Source organism: Scophthalmus maximus, chromosome 11 (assembly GCF_022379125.1).
Source record: "Scophthalmus maximus strain ysfricsl-2021 chromosome 11, ASM2237912v1, whole genome shotgun sequence".
NCBI lineage: Eukaryota > Metazoa > Chordata > Actinopteri > Pleuronectiformes > Scophthalmidae > Scophthalmus > Scophthalmus maximus.
In genome coordinates, this window is record NC_061525.1 from 19,279,772 (window position 1) to 19,291,060 (window position 11,289).

The 11,289-nt window shown below is 43.2% G+C and overlaps 1 protein-coding gene across 1 annotated transcript; it reads left to right on the plus strand.

Moving 5' to 3' along the window:
* The first annotated feature begins 65 nt into the window (after positions 1-65).
* Positions 66-10,865, plus strand: farsb (phenylalanyl-tRNA synthetase subunit beta). The gene is made up of 18 exons (XM_035622063.2): positions 66-216; positions 710-765; positions 1,408-1,562; positions 1,903-1,975; positions 2,117-2,232; positions 2,651-2,801; positions 2,892-3,000; positions 3,224-3,294; positions 3,376-3,437; positions 3,786-3,837; positions 3,947-4,008; positions 4,412-4,619; positions 4,711-4,791; positions 4,884-4,976; positions 5,333-5,450; positions 5,753-5,905; positions 9,309-9,456; positions 9,894-10,865. Exons 1-18 carry the CDS (start codon positions 159-161, stop codon positions 10,678-10,680), a joined length of 2,553 nt encoding a protein of 850 aa, XP_035477956.1. The 5' UTR covers positions 66-158; the 3' UTR covers positions 10,681-10,865.
* Positions 10,866-11,289: the final 424 nt, after the last annotated feature.

Below are 11,289 nucleotides of genomic sequence, written 5' to 3' on the forward strand. Positions count from 1 at the left end.
ATGGATGTCTCTGTATAAACAAATAATTAATGAGGTTCAGTGAACACAGTGAGTTTCTACTAATTTAACTACTTTTCAGTCAGGCATCGCCCGGGCAGCTAACGCCACCGGTGAGTGGGGTCCTTTTGTCGCCGGGCTGAGGAGGATTAGCTGCTAACATGCCGACAGTCGGAGTGAAACGGGACCTTCTCTTCAAAGCTTTGGGCAGAACGTACAGTAAGTCACGTTTCTTCAATGTCCAAACGGTGGACCAACAGTCTGTCTGTTCATCAAATGTTCATTTGTCTGTTAAGATGAAAAAGAGAGTCGGAGCAACGTCTGAAGTCACTGCTCGGTAGTTAGCAGTAGCACCGCAGCAGCAGCAGCTGCTGACGAGCGGCTCGTTGTGACGCGACGCCTCGGTGCTGCGTCGACACAGTGAATGGAAAGAAGACGTTTAATGGACACGTGTCCCAAATATTAATTTCATCAACGACTTATTTATGATGGGGGTTGTAGTGAGAAGAAAACAGTCGCCGCAGACGATGTTTAAACGGCAGTGACATCTGCGAACTGGATGTCAACGTGATTGCATCATTTCCTCGACTCCAGTCATTTAAACGTGAACTGAGCAGCAACGGGGACATAGTAACTGGTGGATACTTGATACTCGATAATGCTTTATTTATATTTTATTGATTCATTAACTGTGGTTTGCTTATTGTTTTAGCCGATGAGGAGTTTGACGAGCTCTGCTTTGAATTTGGACTGGAGCTGGATGAAATTGTGAGTAAATGACTTCCAATGAGATCAAGTGTAACCAAATATTGATTGAAGTGATTATTGTAGACTTTTTTTTGTGATCCAATTATTATTTTTATTCAAGACAATCACAAGAGTATATTTCATTTTATTTTTATTCTGTCTATTATTGCATGTTGTTGTCTTGTTTGTTTTGTACACTCCTACTTCCTGACCTGTTGTATTACAAACATAATGACGTTATACCTGTAACGCCCTGTTGTTTATTTTGGTGACTTCTATCAAGGGCTGCAACTAACGATGATTTAAATTATCGATTAAACTGTCGGTTATTTTCTCGATTAATCGATTAGTTGTTTGGGCCATGAAATGGTGGAAAATCTTGATTTCCCAAACCATAAGATGATGTTTTGTTTTTTCCACAAACCAAAGATATTTAGTTAACTGTCATAGAGGAGCAAAGAAACCAGAACAATATTTAAGAAGCTGAAATCAGAGTTTTGACCTTTTTTCTCATAAAAACCACTTGAACTGATTAATCGTTTATTAAAATAGTTGACGATTAATTTAACAGTCGATTACTAATCGATAAATGAATTACCGGTTGCAGCTCTACTTCTATCCTGTATTTTTGTCTGAACTATGATGTGCATTATGATTTGACAGACCTCAGAGAAGGAGATAATCAGCCGAGAGCAGGGAGACTCCAAGGCGTCAGGAGCCTCTGACATCATCCTGTACAAGATCGACGTCCCGGCGAACCGCTATGACCTGCTGTGTCTGGAGGGGCTGGTCCGTGGACTGCAGGTCTTCAAGAATAAGTGAGTTGTGCTCTGCTTGATGGACTGTGACTGAGACTCAATAATGAGATACAACCTACTCTCAGATTTAATTATTTTGGAGTATGTATATGTTAGAGTGCACTCACTATGTTCCCCCCAAGGCTCAAAGTAATGCATTTGGAGATGATCAATTTACTGCTCTTTAATGCAGATGTGTGTGTGTGTGTGTATGTGATGCTGAAAAATAAACAAAAACCTTGTATTGCCATTAAAAGTCCTGTTACAAATAAAGGAAGCCGTGTTTGACTTGCGTGTGTGTATAATATTGTGTGGTGCAGACAGACTCATTGTTGATACAGAGATTCTATCTGTGTCACAGGGTGGAGGCACCTCGCTACAGACGTGTCAGCCCAGTCAGTGGGGCGCCTCAGAAGCTGATCATCACCAAGGAGGTGGGTGGAGTAATGTTGAATTGGCAGACAAATAGTTTGTGGCCTGAAGCTAACATCTGTCAAGTTTACAAATCAGATAAATGAATGTTTTACTGTTGTAATCTATTCATAAGTTTGTTTCTTCTTTTTTTTTCTGTGCAGACGGCGGCAGTGCGACCCCATGCTGTGGCAGCAGTGTTGAGGAACATCACTTTCACGCAGGAACGCTACGACAGCTTCATCGAGCTGCAGGAGAAACTCCACCAAAACATCTGCAGGTCAGAACAGATGAAACACAAAGTGCAACAGCAAAACTGGAATATCTTTTTTCACCTTCTGCCAAGTGATGTCATTCGCAATTAACTGCAGGGAACGTCATGACTATCACTCAGAAAAATTGAGTCTTTAAACTAAAGTCTAAAAAATGAATAACAATGTGACATTTATCATAATGTTTATCGATTATTGACTGATATGATTTTATTTTGTCTATATCATCCATCCCTACTCCCTAAACACTCAATGTGAATACTATTAAAGGCAAAGTGCAGGTTTCCAAATGCAGTCAATAATGTTGTTCTTTTGTATTTCCTGACTGAAGACTTTCTAGCACATTTCCCACATACACATTATGTATTAGCATTTCACTGTGTGTGAAAATTCAACGTATTCAACCAAAGCCTGTGTTTTGTGAAGGAAGAGGAGCCTGGTGGCGATCGGGACTCACGACCTGGACACCATCTCTGGTCCTTTCACATACACAGCGAAACCCCCGGGAGACATCTGCTTCAAACCTCTCAACCAGACCAAAGAGTACACGGCCACTCAGCTCATGAGCCTCTACAAGGTACACACATATTTACCTGGACATAGGTCAGGTGAGCGTTTGTCCTGTCTGTGTGATGCTAACGCTTTGTTGTTCTCCTGGTGAGTAAAGACGGACAGCCACCTGAGGCATTACCTTCACATTATTGAAGACAAGCCTGTTTACCCCGTCATCTATGACAGCAACGGCGTCGTCCTCTCCATGCCTCCCATCATCAACGGTAATTTAACTTTCTACTTCTGTTAACACAATGTATTACTCACTCAGTATTTATATACAACATTCAATGTTCAAAGTTAAAATGTTCTGTTTTATGAACAACAAATATACACTTGTTAGAATAAACAAAATGCCAGCAGCAAAGTCAAATTCAGAAATCATGAAGCTGAAGTTTGCTAAAAAAACATTAACCATAAAAAGATAATTTCTGTCTTATTTTCCAGGGGAACATTCAAAAATCTCCTTAAAGACAAAGAACGTCTTTGTTGAGTGCACGGCCACAGATGTGACCAAGGTACTGTACAGCTGAGGGGAGAAAAAACGAATCCTTTTTCACCACCAAGAAACTGAATTAACGTGACTTTGTTTTCTCCAGGCAAAGATTGTCTTGGACATGATGGTGACCATGTTCAGCGTGTATTGTTCGCAGCCTTTCACGTAAGTCACTTAATTTAACTGGGATTTCATGTCGTAGATTTTTAGATTATTGTGAAACTTAAAGACTTTACTCAAGGCAGGAAATGATAACGTATCTGTGTTGACACTGGAAGCCTCACCTCACACAGTGATGTCACAAACCTGGTTCCTCAGAAACGAAAAGGTTTCGGTTTAATAAATCCACCAGATTCAAAGATTTTCTCATTTACTTTTCCCGGTCACCTTTGTTGATCTAGGAATGATTGTTTACGGAATAACCAGCAGAGCTCCACCCATCGATCTTAGTGAACACCTATGTCATATGTCTTGTGATCAAGATACTGATTCATCTCTCTCCTGCTTGTTCAGGGTGGAGGAGGCTGAGGTGGTGTATCCAGATGGCAATACCTGCGTATACCCAGTAATTGATTCACTTCATTCCTATTGAACACATTGTCTTTTTTTTTTGTGGGGGAAGTTCTTCATTTGTCTTCTCATGCTCTGCTTCTGTTTCTTGTTTCCTGCTTTAGGAGCTGGCTTACCGGACAGAGAAGCTGTCCAGTGAGTTCGTCAACCGCAAAGTTGGCATCACGTGAGTTTTGTGGATGTTCTCAGTAAAACACTCAAGGTACCAGATTAAAGTATAAGATAAGGTATGCAGTATCCAACACAACCTAGTATCGTATTTTAAAATTTTTATATTTTAAAGCCACAAATTCTCATAAATCCTTTGTGTGTGCCACTTAAGAATAAGTCTTAATTATCTACCGTGCTCTTTCAGTTCATACACACTTTGCATCTTTTGTTAATACTCCATTTGTAGTTAATTTTAACCATTTTCATTGTTTTATTGGGTTTAGTTTGACAATTTCCAGGTAAATCTGGGCAAATAAAACAAAAGTCACACAGCAGATCATTGTCAGTAACACAATAGAATGAATAAATCAATCATACTTTTTAAAGGAATCTATTTGTTTGTGTTTTTCTCCCGACAGCGAGTCAACTGAAAAGATCGCCCAGCTGCTGACCAAGATGTGCCTCCGCTCCCAGGTCACAGGTGTTGGCGATGAGATCGAGGTTGAGATCCCACCCACACGCTCTGACGTCATCCACGCCTGTGACATCATGGAAGACGCCGCCATCGCCTACGGTTTCAACAACATCACCCGCACCACACCGCGCACCTACACCATAGCCAACCAGGTACCTGGGTTTTCTTCTGCATGTTCGATGTGCGTGTGTCTGTATAATCAAACTGCCATTGTATGTCATCAAAAATGTTGTGTGTTCATAGTTCCCACTGAATAAACTGACAGAGCTGTTGAGACAAGACCTGGCAGCTGCTGGTTTCACAGAGGCTCTAAACTTTGCCCTGGTAAGAAACAGACACACCACGAAAAACAAACACTTGGTTTTTTGTTTCCGTTAAAATGCTCCAAGGAATGTGTCGCCGCTCTCTTCCCGTAGTGTTCCGAAGAAGATATCGCTGATAAACTTGGGAAAAAGATCTCAGAAACCAAGGCTGTTCACATCTCCAACCCCAAGACAGCAGAGTTCCAGGTAAATCTAGAATTCCTGTAGAAGGTAGATGAAATAAAGTGGTGCATTTACCCCTAACTGAATATTTGAATCAAGAAAAAAGCTTTTATTTATAAATTTTGATTTGATTTCAAATATGAAAAAAGCTGAAAACGTCATTTAGGTTCGTTTCACTCAGAAACAGTAACACTCATTAAAAACCTGAAGTTAAAGAAGAAAGAAATTAAACAATCCAGAGATGGAGTGATCAGTGTTCCTGTACTCAGACGTTGTACTGTTATCATTCCAGAAGGGGGCGCTCTCCTCCTCTAACACATTTTAGAGTGATAGATAATGATTTTTTTCACCCCAACTTAACTACTGTATTTCTCCACCAGGTGGCGCGCACCACCTTGTTGCCAGGTCTCCTGAAAACCATAGCTGCCAACAGGAAGATGCCTCTTCCCCTCAAACTCTTTGAGATCTCTGATGTGGTGCTGAAGGATGACACCAAAGGTAAGGCCCTACGTGTTTGTATTTATTTATTTATTTTAAGTGTTTTTGCGTGTGCATGCTTCTGGTCAGCAAAATAATTGTTTTTTTCTTTGGGTCATGCCCCACCCCTCCTCAAAAAGTCATTGGAGAAGAAAAACAAAACAAAAAAACTTTCATCTTCATTAAATCAGAAGCTGAATGAAATTTACTGGCAGATGTATTTTGAATAAAATCCCAGTATTGACTTGTTATATCAGTAAGTCGTCAGTTTAGCCCTGCTCTTAACGTCCCTCACTCCCCCTCCCCCTCATCCCACCAACCAGATGTGGGGACGAGAAACAGCCGGCGTTTCTGTGCCGTCTACTACAACAAGAGCCCGGGCTTCGAGGTGATCCACGGCCTGCTCGACCGAACCATGCAACTGCTGGAGGTGAAGCCTGGCCGCGGAGAGGGCTACCACATCCAGGCTGCAGACGGTAAGAGTCCTGGTCAGGGAGGGAGGGAGGGAGGGGGATGGAAACCAACAATCAGGACTAAAGCAATATACTTAGTTTAAGAGCTAGCTTTGGTGGTGAGTGTCTTTAAGACTGCAATTAATCCCAGTAACAGATTCCAACCCCTGGCCTCTAGAAAATGTTTATGAACAAATAAATCTGGGTCACATGAGGTTAAAAGGCAGGTTTTACATGGATTATGTAAATCCAGTCTATCACGAGCAGCGACTGCATTGTTGTGTTTGTTTCCAGGACGTTGTGTTCCGCGTTTCACTCGGGGCACTTTCCATTTTTATTCTGTTTAGGATTAATTTATAACATGGATTTACAAAGACAAAAATTTCATAGACAAGAGCAGCTGTCTGCTTGGTAAGAACTAAATCATGTCCAGACATTCCAATCATAACAGCATCTCGTCATTGGTTATATTGAGAAAAAGTAACTTTGCAACTTGCAAATACACACAGATAAAACTCCAGTGCATCTTTAAACAGAATAAATAATAACAGTTGTAACGTTTGTACTCATCCATCTCGAGTTACAGGCGTGAACTCACCCCAGGCACCTGTTCATTTATGATGAATGCATTCAGTACTCCAGAAAAGTTCAGAATGTCAGATCATGCCTAAAAGCAGCTATGTGAGTTGGTCAGTAATTTTTAACTACCTTCTACAACGCTGCCACTGCTTTTACCTCTTTATTAAGAGGAACATTATTACCACTGTTATTCCTCCAGTGTTGCTGTGATGTTTATAGTCGGAAAGTTGTCAGAAGACTTTTGGCTTCTGATGAATCAGTAACTCTGCTCTTCTTATTCTCTCGAAATGTCCTTATTTTGCTCAAAATCAAAGGTGTTAGATCAGCTGGATCACAACTTCACTGTGTCTCTAATGATGAAATGCATCTTTGCAAGAGTGCAAAGCTTTTCTCTCAAGTCATCTCATGATTGAGATGATGGGGTCGGTCGTGTTGCATCAGCACTGGATGGGCTTTATTCTGAAAAGCTGCTTTCCTCTCTGAGGGGTAAGAGCAACGTTTTTCACGTGACTGCCACAATGATGCTTGTTTAAATGGCAGAATTTATTGGCTCACCTGGTTGAGCGGGTAGGTTCAGTTCCACCTGCGTCCCTTTGCTGCGGGCTGCCCACCACATTCTCCCCCCTTCCCATTAAGTCTGTCTGTCGATATAGGATAAAAATGCCCCCAAAATATCTTTGCATTTATGTTTCATTTTGCTGATCTGTTCCTGTAAGGTAGGTCCAAAAAGGTTCGATTTGAAACTATCTGTTTGCATTTTGTCTCCCGTTTTCCCAAAGAGACTCTCATACATCATTTGAGTTTTGGATTCCTCTCTCACTCCTTCCTCTCCATTCTCCATCCAATCCACGGCTCCACCCACGGCTTTTTCCCCTCTCCCCCTGGTTTTAATACTCCAAGGTCACACTGCAGGATGTCTCCTCGGGCTCGGCTCCTCCTGTTCAGTCTGCAAATCAATGTGCTCAAGTATCAGTGAAGGAGAGAGGGGAGGGGAGGGGGAGAACGCAGACAGAAGAACAGAGGAAGGGATGAAGACACTAGAGAGTGTCAAAAAATAAATAGAGGGTGTTGGGGACAGGTGAGCGACAAAGCGACAGCTGAAGGCGTAAGCAAATCTGCAATGTGGGGAGTTAGAAGGAGTTATAGGGAGTCATGTCAGCGTTGGAGCTGAGCAACAAGACAGATTGGCACATGCAACACCCGCCCACGTCTGCTTCGACTGTCCATCTGACAGGCAGGCGGGCTGAGCTCTAATGCACAACGCACTGGACACACTCCGACTCTGTCTATTTCCTCTCCAGTTTTTTCCCCACACTCTATGCACCATTAGCCTAATCTCCCCCACATATGTCAGCGTGTCCTTAACCCCATTACAAGGTCATGACCCAATCTAAGAGCTCACCTGAGACACACTCACACAGATACACTCCCTCAGGATGTGTCTGTCAGCAGGGCGAAGCAGTACTATGACTAACTCACCACCTCAGCCAGCACAGAGGGTGAGTGGCTGAGGGAATTCATCATGTCCGCTGAGTTTCCACCACTCAGCAGAGAAATGGATGAAATAAGGAGTCAGGGGATCGGGCGAGGAGGGAAAAGGCCACTTAAGAGACATATGCCCTTGTTTCACTTAACAACCGTGTCCAATGCAAAGTCCAGGCCCATGTAGCCTTTTGTTAGGGAATATACTGCGTTCGTGTGACTCATTCTTTTGTTCTGTAATTGACCTTCAGTGTTTGGCCTCAATGAGAATTTTGAGGATCGGAACCAATGTTTTAGTGTTTTAAGTTTCAAATAGCTGATGTTTATTTAAACATGCAATAACTGACTTAACAGTTGTTGACATATCAAATTTTAAGTTGATATAGTGATATAGTCTATAGTCTAACTTTTAAAATAGTTACAGAGAAAAAAAAAAATGATTCATTTGTTGTCGTATTTCTGGAAACCTGTCTCTTCATCATCTAGTCGCCGTGTCTGTCTAGTTTCACTTTGTGTTCTAGATTGAGTAAGAACCTTTTGAATTATGTGTCAAATGACTAAAGCAAAAATGATGTCAATATCTGCCAATGATATTGATCACCTGATGTAAGTAGCGAACTCTCCCATCCGCTGAAGACTCGGCGGAAAGTCGGAGGTGAGTGGGCGGACAGTGGCCCAGCTCAAGTGTAGGATATTCATTGACTGGTTGGTTATTTAAGATGTACCAATGCTATTTATAGCGTTGCCATGGCATCACACTCATGGCACAAGTAGATGACGTGTGAACCGACGCAAGTACATTTCACCGGTTTAATTCACACGACGGGCAACTGAAATGACAGGTAGAATTTCCCTGCTTTAGTCGCCTACACAAACATACACAGTCACACGAACAAACGTACCATCCATGTGTTTTGTAAGCCTTCATCCAGAATGATGAGCGAACATCCAAGCAGTGGGCTCTGGAAGACATTAGCAAGGCAGTGTGGGAAGAAGCGGTGCACTATGGGAGGAAGCCACGTCTCTGTGTGTGGGGCTGTTGTCATAGCAACCCCTGTATCTTGTTAAATCCTGATAAGTCCGTCCTTCCGTCTGTTTGCATGTCAGTGTGTTTGAACAAAGTGAGCAAATGCCTCTCACACTGGCACTGGAGTGTTTTACTGTCGGTATTGATGGAGGCTTTTTATTCCAACTGGATTAGAGTGACCTTTACTCCTGACACACACACACATACTGGACCATCAGATTTTAATCAAGAAGAGAAATGTGTATGTGAAAGAGAGAAGATACAATCATGGTCAAATCATCTTCATCACATCTGTCTTTAAAGTAATAATTATGCTTTTTTTTCTCTTTTCGTTTTCAGATTCCACCTTTTTCCCTGGTCGCTGTGCAGAGATATTTGTCCGTGGGAAGAGCGTTGGCCGTCTCGGAGTCCTCCACCCAGATGTCATCAACCGCTTCGAGCTGACTATGCCCTGCTCTGCCCTGGAGATGGATATCGAGCCCTTCCTGTGATTTCACCTTCTTTAACCTAAACCCCTACTCAGAAAGCGCAAACAAAGAAAAGTTTATATTCTCTGATCAAAAACAGAAAGCAATGAGGTCAATGAGGAGAATACAAGACTTTGAATGTGTTTGTTGTGGGATCTAGTAGTGTGATGCAGATCTGTTAAGCTGGTGCACAGGGGAACTAAAGGACCAATGTGTGCACCATCTTAATGTGGAGCCATTCTGTTTTTTTATATATATCAGAAACATGCCTGTTTCTACTTAATTCTGAAGAATTAAAAATTAACAAGACTCCTTTGTGTTTGTGATGTGAATGTCGTGCATCTGTGTGTGGGCTTGCATGTGCATGCTTGGTCTTAATTTAGTTTACTTGTGCCTTGGGGCTAGTGCATGGTAATTAAACCCAGTGACTCATTACCTGTTGCCTTGGTTCTTCCAGTGGCCACACTGCGGAAACCCTCCTCACACACGACGTCCCCATGCAGGAAGTCATCACGCACGCGTTCCCCACGCAAAATGAATCCCGACAGGCCCCGGCCTCCGGCCCGACTTCTACAAGAACTGTGTTTGGTGACGTGAGCACGCCAGCCGGTCTTAAAGCTCTCAATGATTTTCTAGCGGACAAAAGCTACATGGAGGGATTCACTGCATCTCAAGCTGACGTGTTGATGTTCAACATCATCCCTTCTGCTCCGTCCCTGACCTTCTGCCACCTCCTGCGCTGGTACAAGCACATCCAGTCCTTCCAGAGGGAAAAAGCCATCCTCCCATCGGCCAAGTGTCAGTTTGTCCTCCCAGCTTCTGTCCTCCCCGACGCGACAAACGCCACCAGCGACGATGACGATGACATTGACCTATTTGGCTCGGACGACGAGGCAGAGACCGCAGAGGCGGCTAGAGTCAAGGAGCAGCGCCTCGCCGAGTACGCTGCCAAGAAGTCCAAGAAGCCCGCTCTCGTCGCCAAGTCCTCCATCCTGCTCGACGTCAAGCCCTGGGACGACGAGACGGACATGGCCAAGATGGAGGAGTGCGTCCGCAGCGTCAGCATGGACGGGTTGCTGTGGGGGCAGTCTAAGCTGGTCCCGGTGGGATACGGCATCAAGAAGCTCCAGATAGGATGCGTGGTGGAGGACGACAAAGTGGGCACGGACCTGCTGGAGGAAGCCATCACCACTTTTGAGGACTTTGTTCAGTCTGTGGATGTGGCTGCTTTCAACAAGATCTGAGTCGTACAGACGGAACAAATCTCACAGAGTGGTACTATCTGATGTTTCCTGGTCATGGCTTTAGCTATTCAAACGTCCATATAAAAACACAATAACCAAAGCTCAGGTCCTTCACTTAAAAAGACTTATCCCTCGATACCTACGATTCTTGCCTTCAAACATCAAATAAAACCATTCTAGCGATAGATTTTTGCTTTGAATGTTTTATGTCGTGCCTGTTTTTTTAAATGAGGTAACGAGTACAGATTACCACATTCCAGTGTATATGTGGATCCTTTACTGTCAATCCAAAAGCAGATATTTTGCGGCCAGTTAATTTCCATCTGAAAGTGAGCAGCGTTGCTAACAAGCCGTCTTGTAAATGAGGGCTGACAGGTGCTCCGGCACTGCTTCAAACTATACCAGAGGGAGGTTAACTCTTTCACTCCTTCCCAGTCAGTCCTGCACACGGGGTAACCAGGACAATATGGTGTAACAGATGGCCTGTTGGAACACGCCAAGTCACAGAGCCGTAGAGGGCAAAGACATAGATACATGCCCTTCGATTGAAGTCGCTGAGTTTCAGTTAAACTGGTTTTGATCTGACTGGTATCAGTGTAAGTGGCTCGG

Excerpts from the sequence above, each read along its gene's own strand:
- farsb (XM_035622063.2), top strand. The coding sequence starts at position 159 with ATGCCGACAGTCGGAGTGAAACGGGACCTTCTCTTCAAAGCTTTGGGC. Across the intron at positions 2,802-2,891 it reads AGCTCATGAGCCTCTACAAG|ACGGACAGCCACCTGAGGCA; the intron begins GTACACACATAT and ends TGGTGAGTAAAG. Across the intron at positions 3,438-3,785 it reads TATTGTTCGCAGCCTTTCAC|GGTGGAGGAGGCTGAGGTGG; the intron begins GTAAGTCACTTA and ends CTGCTTGTTCAG.